The sequence below is a fragment of the Ptychodera flava genome, chromosome 9 (assembly GCF_041260155.1).
Source record: "Ptychodera flava strain L36383 chromosome 9, AS_Pfla_20210202, whole genome shotgun sequence".
Classification (NCBI taxonomy): domain Eukaryota; kingdom Metazoa; phylum Hemichordata; class Enteropneusta; family Ptychoderidae; genus Ptychodera; species Ptychodera flava.
This window is the reverse complement of record NC_091936.1, coordinates 717479-737421: the sequence shown is the minus strand read 5'-3', so window position 1 is coordinate 737421 and position 19943 is coordinate 717479. Positions and strand designations below refer to the sequence as shown.

General features: G+C 36.4%; 1 protein-coding gene across 3 annotated transcripts in view; it reads right to left on the bottom strand.

Moving 5' to 3' along the window:
- Window positions 1-19943, bottom strand: part of LOC139141336 (prolyl 3-hydroxylase 1-like) — a 328430-nt gene that overhangs the window by 25449 nt on the left and 283038 nt on the right. For all 3 annotated transcript variants that reach the window (XM_070710968.1, XM_070710969.1, XM_070710970.1), the window contains one exon: window positions 9416-9603. In XM_070710968.1, coding sequence (XP_070567069.1) covers window positions 9416-9603 — 188 coding nt within the window. The remainder of the gene's footprint in view (window positions 1-9415; window positions 9604-19943) is intronic.

Sequence of the window (19943 nt, the reverse complement as noted above, 5' to 3'; positions counted from 1 at the left end):
TTACCGTGGGAATGTTGGACTACATAGTCGACCTAGTACCAAACTTGGGGGTGATAATGATAAGAACAATACATCCGGGGACACAATCACCAAACCCTGCAGATCAGTATGTAGTTCTCAAAAAGAAGAATCCAATTGCATCAGCAGTTGAAGCCAGCGTGATCTCTGTCCAACAATGTACAGGTGAGACACGCACACAGGAAACTGAACAGGAAGTGGACCATAGCCCTAGGCCAAGTGGTGGGCTACCCCCTCATCTAGAGGACCTGTTTGAAAAATCCTGTAAGAACCTACAAGAAAAGCAATGCCAACAGCTGAAGTCACTTCTACAGGAATACGCTGACGTTTTCGTGAAAAACGATTTTGACCATGGAAACTTCACTGCAATCACCCACAGCATCGATACAAAAGATAACCAGCCAATCAAACAACGGATGCGAAGAACAACAATGTGTTTTGCAGATGAAGAGACCCATCTAAAGAAAATGCTGGAAGCTGGTGTAATAGAACCATCAATATCTGAATGGGCCTCTGCTCCAGTCCTGGTGCAAAAACGAGATGGAAGTGTACACGACTCCAGAGAACAATTAATGAGCATACTTCGAACACGGAGTGGCACTTGACGTCCTGCCATGTGGTGGATGTCATTTATTGTACTCGAGTACATCGAAACTGGAGTTTCTTCATAGAGAATGTGGATGATGTCGTCCGATTACCAACTCGCAGTCCTAAAGGTAAGAATCCTAAAGCTCGGCTGGTAAGTGAGCTAAACGGATCTGGAGTACCAAAGATACAAAGACCAACAGGATACAGTACTCCAGTTATAGGGGCAGCCGATCAAGGAACGACTAGAGATGAGAGGGACTGGCCTTGGGATCCAGGTGGCCTGTCCTGACATCACGACCAATAGTACAGAGGCTTCACTTCTTAGTGTGCCAGAAACGCCCTTAATTCTACACATTAGGGGACCCCATGGGGATCACTATGGGTCAGATGTCCATTGTCAGGCCCTCCAAATGGTAAAGGAATGGTGTTCGCCATGGCAATGAATACATATCCACAACTTTACAGGTACCATCAACACAGTAAGGTGGGGGACAAAAGCTTTCAAAAACTACTACTTCGGGTTTTCCATTGTAACTGCCAATTTTGATCAAGGGCAACGAAGAGCATTGAAAAAAGTGCAGTTGATAGAAACCGATTCACCGTATCTCGGGGGCACTTATGCTACCATCAGCACACCAGCCTTAATAGGGGATGTTGCCGCAGCTGTTGTCAAGACAAAGGGGACTGATTTGGTGCGCCTCCTTAAAACAACAGTTAAAAATACCAGGCGGATATATCACTATGGATGATTTTATATCTGGTCAGTAACATTGCTAGCTGGCAGCCGTTTTAAATGTCAAAGTCTAGCCAGTAACATTGCTAGCTGGCAGCTTTTTAAAATTAACCTCTCAGCCTTTTAGATCCCTAGGATAACCATTCCTGCAAAAAATAAGAGAGGGGAGAGTGTAGTGAAATGCAGGCTATTGGCCGTTGGCAGTGACCTCCTGCACAGGTGCTGCGCTGCCGTTGTATTGATGGAATGCCATGTACATTACGCATTTCCCCTCGATCAAACAGCAGATCGATCCACACCACTGAAGAGAGCAGACGTAACGCCTTCCGCGGAACTCCACCAGTGAAACAAGGACTTGATAAGTCTACTGAGTTTACATTCACTGGGTTCACAATATGGGCTGCAACCCTATTTACAAAAGGCCATTAAATAAGTCAACTAGTAATAAATTGACTGGATGTTACCAATCACTTTTGCGTTTTATCATGACACTGAAAGATAATCACGTGTACCACCACATTTCATAAGCGTCAATGAATTGTATTACAGCACTGTGAGATCAATATCTGTACAAAGTTTCATCAAATTTGATCAGGTGTTTCTGGATAAATCACTCCAATTAGGAAAGGTCAGTATATATGTAAATAACAATTAACATGACACTGCACAGCGTATTTGTTCAATGTTAAAGCAATATGAGCTCAACATCTGTACCAAGTTTTATGGAATTCGATGAACAATTTCTCAAAATATCAGCCTAATTACAAGAATTCATTAAATATGCAAGTCAGCAGTGAATTGACATTATACTACTACATATCATTGTATCAACATCTGTACCAAGTTTCATCAATTTTGATACAGACATTTGATATTTCTAGACATATCATACAAATAATGAGAGTTGATCAAATATACAAATTAGCAATCAATTGACATGATACTGCTTAATGTCTTCGCAAAGTATTACAGTAATGAAAGATCAAAGTCTGTACAAAGTTCCACCAAATTTGATGCAGTATGTCTGGACATAGCCCACCTATTAGAAAATTTCATTAAATATGCAAATTAGAAATAAATTTGAATGGCACTGATATATGTCTTCTTTCAAATGTTAAAGCAATTAGAACTCAACATCTATACCAAGTATTATGAAATTTGATGAATCATTTCTTGACATATCAGCCTAATTACAAAAGTCATTAAATATGCCAATCAGCACTTAATATCTATGCATACTATTACACCACCAAAAGATCAACATCTATGCCATATTTTAACAAATTTGATACAGTATTTCTGGACATAGCATACTAATTATGAAAGTTCATCAAATAGGCAAATTAGTTGACATGATACTGCTTAATGTCTTCACACAGTATTACAGCACTGTGAGAACAACATCTGTAGCATGTTTCATCAAATTTGATGAAGTGGTTCTATAGATAGCCCACGAACTAGAAATGTTCATATGCAAATTAGAAATTGTGTTGCATGACACTGCTAAAACTAGTGTCTTTGCACACTATAATGAGACAGTGTGCAAAAGATCTGTACCAAGTTTCATCAAATTTCCTGCACTATTTCTTCACATATCACCTAATTACAAATATTCATCAAATATGCAAATTGGCAATTAACTGATGCAATACTGACATTTCTCATTGTGTGCTATCAGAGATCTGTGCGAAAATCATCTTTATAAAGTTTAATGAAATTTAGTGCAGTTGCTCTACAAATAGAGCTCTTTTTCAAACAGTCATTGTCAATGAAATAGTCCTTCTTTTTTAATACCAGATATGAACTTAAAATGCTCATATGTTTTTTTACATATTGATATGTGCAAATTTGAACCTTTCCCACATGGGTTTGCGACTTCATTGAAAGTGTTATGATCAACATAATGAACAATATTAACCAAAGATCAATTCTAAAGGTCATTAAGTATTCAAATATGAATTAGCTGAAATAAAAATAATTAATTTCTCTGAGTACTGTCATTGTATCACCACTTAATATTGCACGTGTAATTGCCTTTGGTCAAGTCCTTGAAGCTATATATGCCAAACTGTGAAAGCTTATTAGATATGCAAATTATAAATTAGCTGACACGAAAATGTGAAGTGACTTTGAAGATTGTTAATATGGAATAATCATCAATGTACATAGCATGTTTTGCAATCTTTGATCAAGTAAATGCCAGTATATATCCCTAATTAAATATGCAAATTAGGAATTGACTGAAATGTTCTCATTAAATATGCAAATTAGGAATTGGCTGCATAAAAATGTTAAATAACTTTCAAAAAGGTTATATTATAGTATCTTCAATGTGCATAGCAAGTTTCGTTAACTTTGGTAAGTCCATTCAGTTCTTTATCCGTAATTAGGAAATTTCATCAAATTAGGAATTGGCCGATATAAAAATGCTAAATAACTTTAAACAATTTTAAATCATGGTATCTTCAATATACATACCAAGTTTCATCAACTTTGGTCGAGTAAATTCAGATATATATCCCTAATTAGGAATATGACATTAAACTGGTCCAATAATCACTTTCATTCAAGGCAATACATTACCAGGTCCATGGGTCATTTGAGATTTACAAATTTCAGTAGGACCATCCTGAGCCACTGATAGTTAGTAGTGAAAGTTCATTAAATATACAAATTAGCAATTATCTTTCATGTTGCCCCTTAATACCTTTCATGGCTGACATATCCTGGTATGATCAACATTTGTAGGAAATCTTATCAAATTGTGTGCTGCCGTTCACAATGCATTATCCTTTTTTTCTCATATCATTAATTATGCAAACAAGCAAAAAGTATGCAAGCCATATGCACCAAAAACTAATCAGTTATTGCCATTTGCTAACTGATCTACCTGTACCAGATTTGGTTCTGATCTGATGAGCTGTTTTTGAGATTTGGGGCCAACAGAAAGACAGGCACAAAGACACACAGACAGACATAACTGCAACATAACTCATGTGGGTGAACATGTGAGCTAAAAATTACCTAAAACATACAAAGTGGGGGTTTCCTAACACTTTGAGCAGAAAATTTATCTGATAACATCCCTCAGGACTTTATACCAAATTACAAAGCTATTAGACAAGCAATTTTGAGAACAAGTTTCCTTGACCAAAAATGACAATATTGTCTAAAAAATACAAATTTGTATATTTCAGGACAATTTCCAAATATCTAACTATAATAGTCATCCGTGGGCATCTGTATACCAAATATAAAGGCGAGTCTGTGGAGCGGCTTTGAAAAGGAAATATTTTTTACAGATTTTTTGACCAAAAATGACAAAATTGCCCCAAACAGTAATTTTTCAAATTTTGTCATAATTCCAACAAATTAGAAGGGTAACATCCTCTGAAACATCCAACCCAAATTTGAGAGCAATTGGGTTGGCAGTTTCAGAGAAGAAGAATTTTACTTAAAATGAGGAAAAAAATACCGCCAATGGCACTTGGACATAATGACTGCCTAGTATTATCAGCATTTATCAACAACGCCACTCACTGTGAATTAGACAGACCAAAAAGTCAATGTGCCTCATATAGCTGAAAGACTATTTTTCACATTGGGTTTTTAAGCCCATTTTTGTGAGAAAAGGGACAGGTAATGTATATGGAGAAAAAAGCAGAAGACGTATTTGTAAATGGTTTGTTGAGTGACAATATGTATGCATCTCCTGAAAAATTTTGGAGTTATAAGGTATAACAGTAGTGTAAGATTAATGAGGTTAGAATAAGTGTAGTAAAGTTAAGTTGACAGTAATTAAGATTACAAAATTATAAACTAAGCTAAGGAAATCTGAATGAAATAAATGTTGAAAGTAGTAATTGCATCATGAAGCTAAGATAGAAATAAACTGAATTACTGCTGAAAGGTTGGTAGAAGGTCACCACAGGAATTAGTCCATACCATGGTGTTGGAAGCGTTTTAAGCCAATCTTGCCTGCCACCCTTATTACAAAAAGGTCTATAAATATTTAGTCAATTTAAGGGGGTAAGATGATCAAGTAGGGCAGCAAAGTCATGGTCATCTTTTTGTCTGATACCTTATGTAAGTTCATGAACTTTACATAAATCTTGATATATAGATTTGTTGCTAATGGGCAACAACTGTGTTTCAGATCATTTGAGAGCAATCCATCCATGACAGGTTTTAATTGTAATATAGCATCTATTTAAAGCAGAGAAACTTCTCAAATAATTTTTTGTTCAATGTAACTTCCTGTGAAAACACACAGATAGATGCTCAGGACAGATGCTGATGCTAGCTTGCTTGCTAACTAACCTAACGCTTGTAACTTCATTGTCTAAGAGTAAAGACTGTAACATGTGACGTCATGGATACTTAATCTTTGGAATGTGAATGTCAAAGTCTGTATATTGACTCAAGGATGTTAACTTGATTGAAGTGAGCAGATGTGAGATAATGTTGACACAACAATAAAAATCTTCAGGAAGGCTTTTGTTGTCTCAGGCTGTTGTCATGGGACACAAAAAAATGTTCCTGTGTAGCATGGGTCAGTCCACTTTTAGAGCATCACCATTATCAATGAGAAATGAACTATAGTCACAAACAAATCTTATTTCCATGATAACAGACATGTTTGAACAACACTACAAATCTTGTACATAGAACATCTGGTCTTGAAATCAATGTGCCTATAAATAGGTCAAGTAGTTAGTCAAGTGACTAAGTCATATGACAAATGACTAAGGTTGTCTCAAATGTGAGAATCTAAAACATGAAATATGTTTTTTTTATCGCTTTTGTTGCCCAAAAGAGCTTGGAAATCTCTGATACTTCAAATCAGCCATCCTGCATATTTCTAACATTCATCAAAACCACATTTCTGTTCCACAACTCATAAATCAGTCCAAAATGCAGGTCTGGTGTATCTTCCAAAACTACATATATGAAAGACCCTTAAGGTAGAACGCACCTCGGGGACAGACATTCGGACTCTCAAAATTTTACAATTCTCTTCTGATATACCACTTGTGGGGGTTCATTTTAAAGCTCTTGGTGAAAGAAAACTTTTCACCGTCTTAGTTTTTCGAAATTCGAAAATTTTTATTTTTCTCCATACAGTTAACACAGGGATGGTGGCCACTTTGAATTTCTAATATTTGTAAATCTTGGGTAATTTGTTTCTCTAGTACCAAAATTTGCACGGTGACCTCCTTTTTTTATTCTTGATTTTGAAAGAGAATGATTCAAAGATTCCTTGAGGAAAGTTAGAGCAAAAGTTTAAGTCTTTCACTTTCGAGGTGCATACTACCTTAAAAATCAATAGCGTTGATCGCGATTCCGGGTTTGTTACTAAATATAGCTGCACGCGCGCGACTTTCGGACAAATATGCTGAAATTCGGACAAATTTTGTCGTTGTATGCGCGGCTGTTGTTGCAGCTTTTAGTCTCAGTCATCAATTCATACGAATAAGGGTGATGCTATATAGCCATTCTAACACTCGCTGGTTTTATTTTCATCGTTTATGCGGAAAATGCAGACAAATATTTATTTATGCATATTAATGAGAGAGAACAGTGACGTCATTTGCGATCAGCGCTATTATTGAAAAGGGGGTTAGCGATTTCCCAAAACTATCTTACCGCTACTCTGTTTAATTCCATTTTTACGAATCGGAGCCTTGAACACAATCTGAATATCTGTACCAAATATCAACACAGTCTATTCAGAGGTTTTTTACTTTTTGTCGTTTATGGAAAATTTTCACTGTCCGACGTCAACCCAACTCATCACAATAACATGATGACTTTCGGTCATTATGTTAAAAACGAAACAATTCAGCAAACAAAGGGCCAAAGTCCCTGAAGCTACTATAGACATGGATACAAAATTAAGTATTTCCTGACTGTATGAAATTATCTCACTAAGGTCATCCTAGGGACATGTAAACCAAATATTAAAGCTGTCTGACCAGCAGTTTTGAAAAAACAAGCGACTCAACAGTTGACAGAGCTCTGCTGTGTTATGTAGAGAATAACCTTTTGTGACACCTGTTTTGATGAAGAAGGTGGACATCTGTGATAGCTCATTTCAGGATGGCCTGACCAAAAATGGAAAATAATTCCGTAAAAATACAGATTTGCATATTTCATCAGACTATATTAGTCTATAATTATAGCAAATAAACGAGAGTTAATTACATTCTAATTAAAGTAAACAAGACTTGCTTAAATCAAGATTTACGTCATAAAAAAACAGCATATCTGTCAGGTTATAAAGAATCTTGAGCTGGTTATCTTTTAATATCAGGATTTTCATCCTATTAACCAAGCACATTTTAACTTTCAAATTAACATTTTAAGTAAGTTCTGTTGAATAAGTTGAGACTGTACGTACACAGAGAAAGCACACTGAAGAGACAAATGTTTGAAACTTAAGAAGTTCAAGGTCATCAAAAGCATTATAAGGAATCATGTTACACTTTCATTGCACTGTTTACACAGATTGCATAAGTGCTATAAATAGCACATGAGGAATCTTACAGCCCAGTTTACCATAAAAACCCTATCACTTTGACCACTCTTTTAATTGACCACTCTATTTTTTTCCTCAAAAAGTAATCTTATTTTATCCTTACCAAGTCAACCATAAATGGAAATTAGAACTTTCTCTATCTCTATTTATTTGACCACCCTATCATGACAAACTATTATGAGCAATTTCTTTTAGATAACATAAATGGTGGTTCAGAATATATCAAAGGTGGGATTCTGGAAAGTTGCGTTTACATGTTTTAATCCTCCAAGATGGTAAGCATTTCACTATGAACTGTCAAAAAAAGTTGAACTTTCTGATAATTCCACACTAAAATTATTTTGGCTTTGATGATTTCCTAATTAATTCAATTATTTAAAAATCATATTAATTATTTTTGTCTGGGTGAATTGATAGGGTTTATACAGTACAAGAATTCCATACAATGTAAGTCAAATTTTGACCAAAAATGACAAAAACTTCCTTAAAAATACACATTTGCATATTTCATCACAATTTGAACAAATCTAAATTGGGTTATCCCTAGGGACCTGTATACCAAATAACAAAAATTACAAATGACCTCAAAAGAGAGATAAAACTGCAGCAAGTGTGAAGGAATACAGTAAAAAATTGGCCGACTAGCGGGAAATACAGTACTCGTTAAAATAAAGAGCAAAGTTAAAACAAATACAGTAAAATACTAACCGACCAGCGGGAGATAAAACACTTGCTTTGCAAGTGTTTTATCTCCCACTGGTCGGTTAGTATTTTACTGTATTTGTTTTAACTTTGCTCTTTATTTTAACGAGTACTGTATTTCCCGCTAGTCGGCCAATTTTTTACCAAATAACAAAGCTGTCTGACCAGCAGTTATGAAGAAGAAGATTTTTTACCAAAAACACCTTTTTTGGCATTAATTTGCCTATTTTCAACAATATCAAAAAATTAAAAAACATAGTTTCTCAAAATCATATTTTTCATCTACACAACTAATATCAAATCAGTAAGTACTGCGGTTCTCAAGATATTTGAGTGGACGTACGCCTCACAAACGGACATACATACATACATACATACAGACTGACGCCGGACGCCGGACGGATACCCATCCCAATAGCTTCTATAGACTATAGTCTATAGTAGCTAAAAAATGCAACATTCAAGATATCTTCACAAGATACATGTACATGGAACTGTATAAAGTCCGCGTAAGGTAACTTGCATGCTAATTGTCAAAGCAATGTAGCCCAGGATGCATCCACACATCAAATACCAAGCTAAAAAGTGCAGCAGTTTATGAGTTTTTGATGTTGACAAACTATGCGCACGTACATACATACATACATACATACATACATACATACATACGTACATACATACAGACACCACCAACTTCAGCTTATAAGATAACCTCACATTGGTATACCAAATGTGAGCTAAAAATTGCAATCAATACTAAGCAGATTCTTTACAGTAAAAGTAAAATAATTTGAATACAACATTTGTAGACAACAGTACACATGTCAATCTCCTACCTCAATAGTCTTGTTGAATTTCGCAAATATGAATTCTCCACCTTCAAATTCACTGTTGAGGTACATAATAGCACTGTAATCTCGCCAAGTAAATGCTGGTGGTTCTTTATAACACTTTCCAGCCTCATCTAACCAGCAATTATCAGCATGGATTGGATGACTCAAATCTTGCCTCTCTCTTGGTGAATCTAGTTCAATATATTTTGAAAGAAACATGATAATAGCTTGGTGAGCAGTTTGTCATACAATATTGTAAACACAAATACAATCAAGGCATTCACAAACAGTACAATGTGGCCCTGGGGAGCCAAAGTCCTATGGACTTCTCATGTCATAATTATTCTAAGACAAATGTGCTTTACTATATACATATACACAAGTGACCTTGCAGCCAGTATGGCTCCGCTGTCAGTTTTTATAAAACCAACAACAATAGAATCATTGCATAGCAACCAAAATTAAATTCCACTGACATGACTAGGGAAAATTGCCATTTTGCTTTGACATGGATTAGTTGAGTGCCTTTCCCTTGCAGGAAGAATAAACCTTAAGATATGCAATTTTATGTAAATTTTATGCATGATTAAAGAACAGGATCCCTAAGGAGATATTTATTGAGCTGTCTGACAGGCACAAAAACAATGCATTGGCATAATATGAGAACTCTTTTCCAAAACCGTCAATATTCAAATTTCGTTGTTGTAATATATGCTAATATATTCATGTAGTGACGTATTATTATAGTGCGCATGTGCAGAATAAAAGGGACTCTCCTCAGGCTTGAGACTAGTGAACAACGGCCTCCATGTCTCTCTATACAATACATAGTACATATACTACAAGTGGCGACGAGGTGAAAACGTCAGTGACCTTAGTGTGCAAAGTGCATTGTTCGCGCAATGTTTAAGTTGTTTCGAACAAAAACAAAGTCAGACAATGGAGAAAACGCGGCAGATTTAATTCGGGTTATCAAGCAGTTAGCAAGGAGTGCCACGCTGCCGAGTGGAAATTGGGGTAAAGGATCAGAAGGGTGGAAGCAATCCAGTAGCGAGAAGTAACTTCAAAGTAACTCAAAGAACTTTGAACAGTTGTTCTACGCAGTGCAGTTGGGGAAAATCTCAGAGAATCTGAAGACTTAAGACTGTGTCATCCGAAGTTCAAGTTTTCAAGTTTCCTGTGTCTTAACCGTTACATAGATCTAAAGTAAACAAGCGATAATGAACAACGCCCGAAAAACATGTGCAACGACTGAACCTTTCAACAAGTCGAAATGTACTTTCAAGTCTTACTACAGTAGGATGGAGACGTTTGACCAGTTCAACAGCATCACTGAGGAAGAAGATACGAAAGCTGCGCTTTTATATGGTATTGGTCAAACGGCTTTCTCTGAGTTTGAGGATATACTTCTGCCAGCAAAACCAGCAGAAAGTCACTGGCAGAGATTGCGGCATGCATGGAAAAGTACTATGATCCAGCACAGATGGAAATGTCTGGAGCCTACCACTTCCTCAAGCGGGACCAGAAGCCAGGCGAATCGGTGCAAGACTACATAACCGCATTGAAGCAGAAGCTGCAGAACTGTAACAACCACGAGTGCTGTGGGACAAACTAGTGACAGGACTGTGCGATTCACAAATTCGTCAGCACTTCTTGACCATGGAGGACATTTCTAAGTTGGATTTCACCGAAGCGTGCGAGATCGCGTTATCAATGGAAATGGGACTGCACCAGTTGAATCAATTGGGGAAGGACACTTCAAGCAAAGGGACAATCAGTAAAATAGTACGCAAACGTGACTCTTCTAAGATTTTAAAGTGTTATAGGTGTGGAAAATAATAATTTGGCTAAAGATTGCCCACACAAAAATGTTGAGTGTCATAAGTGTTCTAAACGTTGTCATTTTGCGAAATTTTGTAAGTCGAAACAAAAGGGCAAAGATACCAAAAGTGGTAGAAAGCCGAAGTCTGGTAAGTCAAAATCAGTAAAGGCTGTCATTGAAGCAGATAGCGACAGTGATGATTCCAGTTATAATGTGTATAATGTTGAGTCCTCCATTAATATGAATGTCAGTGGAAACAAGTCATTGTCAATGACATAGTCCCCACTTGTAATTGGGACTTTGTCACCATCTGCATTCATGAGCCCCTATGAATGGACACAGCATTAATATTAATACCATCCTGGAACCCCTATGGATCATAGCTGGGGAGCCTGTTGATGGATATCTACTACAGGAAAGAAAACGACCGTCACACAGCCATTTTCAATAGAATCATTACAAAAATTGGCATGCATATATATGTGATAGGGATTAATATATGTACCAACTTTCAACGCAATCGCACCCGGCATCGCTGAGAAATTTACGTGAACAAACACAGAGTCGTCAAATATAGGAAACAAAATGGCTGCCAGGTAGCCATTTTAGACCGGATCAAAACAAAAATCATTGTGGATATGTATAACATATAGAGTGATCTATGTACCAAGTTTGAATTGAATTGCTCCTAGCATAACTGAGAAATTTGCGTGAACATACACACCAACATCAAATACAGGAAACAAAATGGCCGCCAGAAGGCCATATTGGATCGGATCGTAAAACAATTCGACGTGCATATCTATGGCATAGGTAATAATCCTTGTACCAAGTTTGAACAAAATTGCTCCAGGCACCTCTGAGATATCTGCGTGAACGGACAGACGGACGGACGGGCGGACAGACATGACCAAACCTATAAGTCCCCCGGACCGTGTCCCTGGGAACTAAAAATCATACATCAAGTTCTATTGGCTCGCTCAAAATTAGATATGCACATAATTAATGACGTACAATATGTGGTGTCATAAGGTGTCCCATCATACCATATATGAAGAGTGTAGCACTTGTGGTGACTGAGTTATGCACAAATATGTATATTTGAGGTCAAAGGTCATTGAGGTCACGTGACATTTTGTCAAAAAAACTGTATTGCCAAGTTATCCCTATATACCACAAATCAGACCTCTAGCTCTATTGGCTCGCTCAAAATTAGATATGCACATAATTAATGAGATGCAATATATGGCCTCATAAGGTGTCCCATCATACCAAATATGAAGAGTGTAGCACTTGTGGTTACTGAGTTATGGACAAATATGTAAATTTGAGGTCAAAGGTCATTGAGGTCACGTGACATTTTGTCAAAAAAATTGTACTGCTAAGTCATCCCTATATACCAAAAATCAGATCTCTGGCTCTATATGATCGCTCAAAATTAGATATGCACATAATTAATGAGGTACAATATGTGGCGTCATAAGGTGTCCCATCATACCAAATATGAAGGGTGTAGCACTTGTGGTTACTGAGTTATGGACAAATATGTATTTTTGAGGTCAAAGGTCATTGAGGTCACGTGACATTTTGTCAAAAAAAATTGTATTGCTAAGTTATCCATATGTACCAAAAATCAGACCTCTAGCTCTATTGGCTCGCTCAAAATTAGATATGCACATAATTAATGAGGTACAACATGTGGTGTCATAGGGTGTCCCATCATACCATGTATATGAAAGGTTTAGCACTTGTGGTTACTGAGTTATGGACAAATTTGTACATTTGAGGTCAAAGGTCACCAAGGTCACGTGACATTTTGTCAAAGTGTCTGAGATATCTGCGTGAACGGATTGACTCACGGATGGACTCATGGACGGACATGACCCAATCTATAAGCCCCCTGGACTTTATCTGTGGGGACTAAAAACTGTCACTGCATCCTTTTTTCCAATATGAATACGATGAGAAACTTAATTTTTATTTTTCTTGACCTTATACATGGGAGTCTATGGACTGCCTTATTCATGGGAGTCTATGGACTGCCTTATCCATGGGAGTCTATGGACTTCCTTATACATGGGAGTCTATGGACCGCCTTATACATGGGAGTCTATGGACTGCCTTATACATGGGAGTCTATGGACTGCCTTATACAGGGGAGTCTATGGAGGCGAAAACTAAAAAGTCCTCTAACACGGCCAAATTTGATCGCATTGTGAAACAAATCGACGTGCATCTGTATGAGGTAGGGTACTATCCTTGTACCAAGTTTGAACGAAATCGCTCCAGGCGTCTCTGAGATATCTGCGTGAACGGACGGACGCACGGACGGACGGACGGACGCACGGACGCACGGACATGACCAAACCTATAAGTCCCCCCGGACGGTGTCCGTGGGGACTAAAAATCTGGCTATTATGTAAAACTGGATGTTAATGGTAAATGTCTTTGCACATTACACTTACTGGTAGAGCAACATCTGTCTCTATGCTTCATCTAATTTGATGCAGTATTTCTGGGTATATCACACTAATTATAAAAATTCATCAAATATGCGAGTTAGAAATAAATTCACGTAATAATGACTACTGTCTTCACACAGTATTACAGTACTGAGAAGTCAACATTTGTACCGCATTTCATCAAATTTAATGAAGTATTTCTGGACAAAGCATATACTAATTAATTAAATATACAAATAAGCATTTGATTGATATGATACTGCTAAATATGTTTGTTCCCTATTACAGCTCCGGTATATCAACATTCGTACCAAGTGACATCAAATTTGAGTCAGTATTTCTTGACATCATTCGAATTATGAAAATTCATAACATATGCAAGTGAACAATAAGTTGACAAAAGATTGATATATGTCTTTGTGTGCTATCAGAGCTCTGTGTTGCCAACAATTACAAAGTTTCATCAAATTTGACACGGTCTCTCTAGAAATAGACCCCTTTTTTAAAATAAATAATTATGCCAATAAAAACTAACAAGTCATTGACAATGACATAGTCCCCACTTGTAATAGGGGAGTATTAGTCTTGATGGGGCAGGGAAATGTGGTCATTAAGAAGTATTACTGGAGTGTATATGTTGATATCTATGGGCACATAGGTCTATGTTGTTGTTCCCAATTTGAAACACATGAGGCAAGTCTAAGTTATGGTTCTAAATTGGGAAAAATGATCAGATCTCTAGCTGTATTGGCCAGCCAAGAAATACATATGTGCATAATAAATGAGGTACAAGATGTGACATCTTAAGGTCTAATATCCTATCAAAATTGGAGGGTATAGAACTTGTGGTTACTGAGTTATGCATATAAATGTATAATCAAGGTCAAAGGCCATCAAGGCCACATTACATTTTGAAAAAAAAATTGTATTGCTAATCAATCCCTATATGCCAAAAATCAGACCTCTAGCTCTATTCGCTTGCCTAGAATTAGATATGTGCATAATTAATGAGGTAAAGCATGTGTTGTCATAAAGTAGCCCATCCTACTTAATATAAAGGACATATAGCACTTGTGGTTACTTATTTATTGACAAAAACGTATATTTTAGGTAAAAGGTCATAGAGGTCACATGACATTTGATCAAAAAATTTCCATCTGTGCAGAACTGACTTATACATGGGAGTCTATGGAGAAATGCCTTATACATGGGAGTCTATGGAGGTGTAAACTAAAAAGTCCTCTAACACGGCCAAATTTGATCGCATTGTGAAACAAATCGACGTGCATCTGTATGGGGTAGGGTACTATCCTTGTGCAAAGTTTGAAAGAAATTGACCAGGACATGCCTGAGATATCTGCGTGAACGGACGGACGCACGCATGCACAGACGGACATGACCCAATCTATAAGTCCCCCCGGACTTCGTCCGTGGGGACTAATTATGCATACACCACCCAAAACAATGGACATACATATACGTATGCCATATTGTATGGTCCTTGTAGAAAGTTTGAAAGAAATGGCTAAAGCATGTCTGGGATATCTGCGTTGACAGACAGACAGTTGGATGGATGGACAGACAGACGGAACTAATCAGTAAGTGCCCTGGACAAAGACTCATAAACCACCATCTTAACTCCCAACACTATTTGACTTGTCCCTTGCTAACCTTTTTAAAGAAATCATACATAAAAAATTACTCCAAATTTACCAAAAACTGCAACTTGGATTGACTTCATCTTAACAAATCAAAAGCTTGCATACAATACAGATATTTTTGCCAGACATGATCTTTGTCTGTTCAGCAGTTTTCATTGTTTACACACAGCACTGTCCTGTATTTTGCTAACTAATATACGACTGACCTTTCCAAAGATCAGTCATATAAAACATCTGATTTTTTTGGACCTGTACAACATATCTCTCTGATGAGGGTTGTTTTCAAGCCTACTTACAATATAATGGGCCTGATGACCCCTGCAGTATGGCCCACTTGATGATATAATAAATTACTTCATGTACCATTCTATTGTCTACAAACACCTGAGTGAAACTTATTTGGATCTAGACTGTTGTACTTGGCACGTCTACTCTTAAAAATAGCGTCAATGACACTGTAGCTCCCATCCTGGACTATTTAGTGTTTGTTCTCTGGTCAGATATTTGAACATGTGTGAAAGGGATAAAGTGCATGAAGTGAAAATACTTAAATGAAATGTACTGGAGACAGTGAAATATGTTTAATGTAATTATTCAGAGTATAAAATGGAAAAAATAGTGTCAATGACACTGTCCTCCCATTTTGCAGCGATACTTACTACTAGTACACACATGACATTGCAATTTGCATTCTTACAGGTTGACTAAGGAAATTCCATTGCAAGTCCAAATTAATCTTATACCCCAGCAATATGAAATGCTCCATCTCATAATGACTGTTACACATCTGACAGAAAACAACCCTAGGATCAAGACTATCATGTTTTACAGCAATCCAACAAATACTATGGGAGAAAATGATTTTTTGACAAAAAATGGGAAAAATTGCCCCAAAAATACAAATATGCAAATTTCACCACAATTTGAACAAATCTGACAAAGGTCAACCCTAGGATCATACATACAAGTTTTCAAGGCAATGGGATGAGTGCTGTAAGAAAAGATTTTTTGACAAAAAACAGGAAAATCGCCCAAAAAATACAACTTTCAAAATTTCACCACAATTTGAAGAAATGTAACTTAAGTCACTATAAAGAGCCTGCATACCAAGTTTCAACCAAATCTGGCCAGTGGTAACAAAGTTTTAGCAATTTGCAGGATTTTTCCTTTTTTAACCTTCATTTGCATATTTTTGACTTTGACATGTTTATTTCAACAAATTCACATCTCCACCCCTCGATGCACCTGTCCACCAAATACTAAGATGGGAGGTGCTGTGATTTAGGAGTTTTTAACGTGACAGACATACATCCGCACATAATAACTAACATACATACATACATACATACATGTACATACATACATACATACATACATACATACATACATACATACATACATACATACAGACAGACCATAGACCCTCCAAAAAACGCGGGTCTACAGACAGACAGACAGACAAACAGATAGACATGCATACATGCATACATTTATTTTTACGGCTTTTAACCTCCAACAGCCAACCAACTTGTCAATATTAGCTTGATCAACTTGATACTACAGCTTATAATAATATAAATGAGAGTTAATTACATTCTAATTAAAGTAAACAAGACTTGCTTATCAACATTTACGTCATAAAAAAACAGCATATCTGTCTGGTTATAAAGAATCTTCAGCTGGTTATCTTTATCAGTATTTCATCCTATTAACCAAGCACATTTTAACTTTCAAATTAACATTGCAAGTAAGTTCTGTTGAATAAGTTGAGCCTGTAGGTACTCAGAGAGAGCACACAGAAGAGACAAATGTTTTAAACTTAAGAAGTTCAAGGTCATCAAAAGCATTATAAGGAATCATGTAATACTTTCATTGCACTGTTTACACAGATTGCATAATTGCTATAAATAGCACATGAGGAATCTTACAGTCCAGCTTTACCATAAAAACCCTATCACGTTGACCACTCTTTTAATTGATCACTCAATTTTTTTCCTCAAAAAGTAATTTTATTTTATCCTTACCAAGTCAACCATAAATGGAAATTGGAACTTTCTCTATCTCTATTTATTTGACCAACCTATCATGACAAACTATTATGAGCAATTTATTTTAGATAACATACAGAGCACAATATATGACGGTTCAGAATATGTCAAAGTTGGGATTCAGGAAAGTTGCCTTTACATGTTTTAATCCTCCAAGATGGTAAGCATTTCACCATGAACTGTCAAAAAAGTTGAACATTCTAATAATTCTACACTAAAATTATTTTGGCTTTGTTGATATCCTCATTAATTCAATTATTTAAAATTATATTATTTTTTTCTGGGTAATTGATAGGGTTTATTCAGTACAAGAGTTACATACAATGTTAGTCAAATTCAGTTAAACCATCAATTACAGTCTAACATTGCATCATTCCTATAAATAGCACCTCAGCCTGGAACAGCACAATCATAATCTGCTCATTCACACAGGCAGTACTTGACTTTGAATGAATAACCTACTACATTTCAACTATGTACCAAATTTGATAGTATGAGAAAAAGTACCACAAAATTTGCAAATTTCAGCTTGAGTTCACAGAGTCATCTTCAGGTCACTCCTAGGAACCTGCACATCCAATTAGAAAGTAATGGCATACACAGTTTCAAAGAAGATTTTTTTTACCAAAAATGGCAAAAATTACCCAAAAATACAAATATGCAAATTGTGCCATAATTTTGATGAATTCTATTTTGAGTTTTCACAAGGTACCTGCACGCCAAATTTTAAAGCGATCCAACCATCGGTTTAAGAGGAAAAGATTTATTACTAAAATGGCAAAAAAAGAAAAAAAAATCATTAAAAATAGAAAGCATCAAATATTGACACCAAATCTATATGTTTAAATGAGTTGGGCCCAAGGTACCTAAAACCCAAATATGACAATGATCAGATGAGTAGTTCCTGAGTTATTGATTTTTGACCATTTTCGCTTTTTTTCTACCTCATTAGCATATCTATGGGCCTAAAAAGTTTATTTTAACAACGGCACATCTACATCATATATGGCATCACTACACCAAAAATCAGCTCAATATGTGCAGCGGTTTTTGAGTTTTTGCGTTGGACGGACAGACATCCATACATACATACATACATACATACAGACAGACATCTCACATACAGACTTTTTTCAACCATATAACCTCCCATTGCCATATATGTATGGCAAATGGGAGGTAAAAATACAGAATTAGATATATCGAATACTGTGATACAACCATTAACTCAACAAGTCATTTACGATGACATAGTCCCCACTTGTAATAGGAGTATTAGTCTTGATGGGGCAGGAAAATGTGGTCATTAAGAAGTATCACTGGAGTGTATATGTTGAGATCTATGGGCACATAGGTCTATGTTGTTGTTCCCAATTTGAAACACATGAGGCATGTCTAAGGTATGGTTCTAAATCGGGAAAAAAGATCAGACCTCTAGCAGTATTGGCCAGCCAAGAAATACATATGCGCATTATAAATGAGGTACAAGATGTGACATCTTAAGGTCTAATATCCTATCAAAATTGGAGGGTATAGAACTTGTGGTTACTGAAATATGCATATATATGTATAATCAAGGTCAAAGGTCATCGAGGTCACATGACATTTTGAAAAAAAATATTATATGGCTAATTAATCCCTATATGCCAAAAATTCAGATCTCTAGCTCTATTCGCTTGCCCAGAATTAGATGTGTACATAATTAATGAGGTAAAGCGTGTGTTGTCATAAGGTCTCCCATCCTACTAAATACAAAGGACACAGCACTTGTGGTTACTTATTTATTGACATAAACATATATTTTAGGTAAAAGGTCATCGAGGTCACATGACATTAGGTCAAAAAATTTCTCTCCTATAGTTATCCCTATATACCAAAAATCAGACATCCAGCTCTATTGGCTCACTCAGAATGAGATATGCGCATAATTATTGAGGTACAGTATGTGGCGTCATAAGGTGTCCAATCATACCAAACATGAAGGGTGTAGCACTTGTGGTTACTGAGTTATGGAAAAATATGTATATTTGAGGTCAAAGGTCACCGAGGTCACGTGACATTTTGTAAAAAAAATTGTTTTGCTAAGTTATCCCTATATACCAAAAATCAGACCTCCAGCTCTATTGGCTCGCTCAAAATTAGATATGCGCATAATTAATGAGGTACAATATGTGGCGTCATAAGGTGTCCCATCATACCATACATGAAGGCTGTAGCACTTGTTGTTACTGAGTTATGGACAAATATGTATATTTGAGGTCAAAGGTCACAGAGGTCACGTGACATTTTGTCAAAAAAATTGTATTGCTAAGTTATCCCTATATACCAAAAATCAGACCTCTAGCTCTATTGGCTCGCTCAAAATTAGATATGCACATAATTAATGAGGTACAATATGTGGCATCATAAGGTGTCCCATCATACCATACATGAAGGCTGTAGCACTTGTGGTTACTGAGTTATGGACAAATATGTAAATTTGAGGTCAAAGGTCATTGAGGTCACGTGACATTTTGTCAAAAAAATTGTATTGCTAAG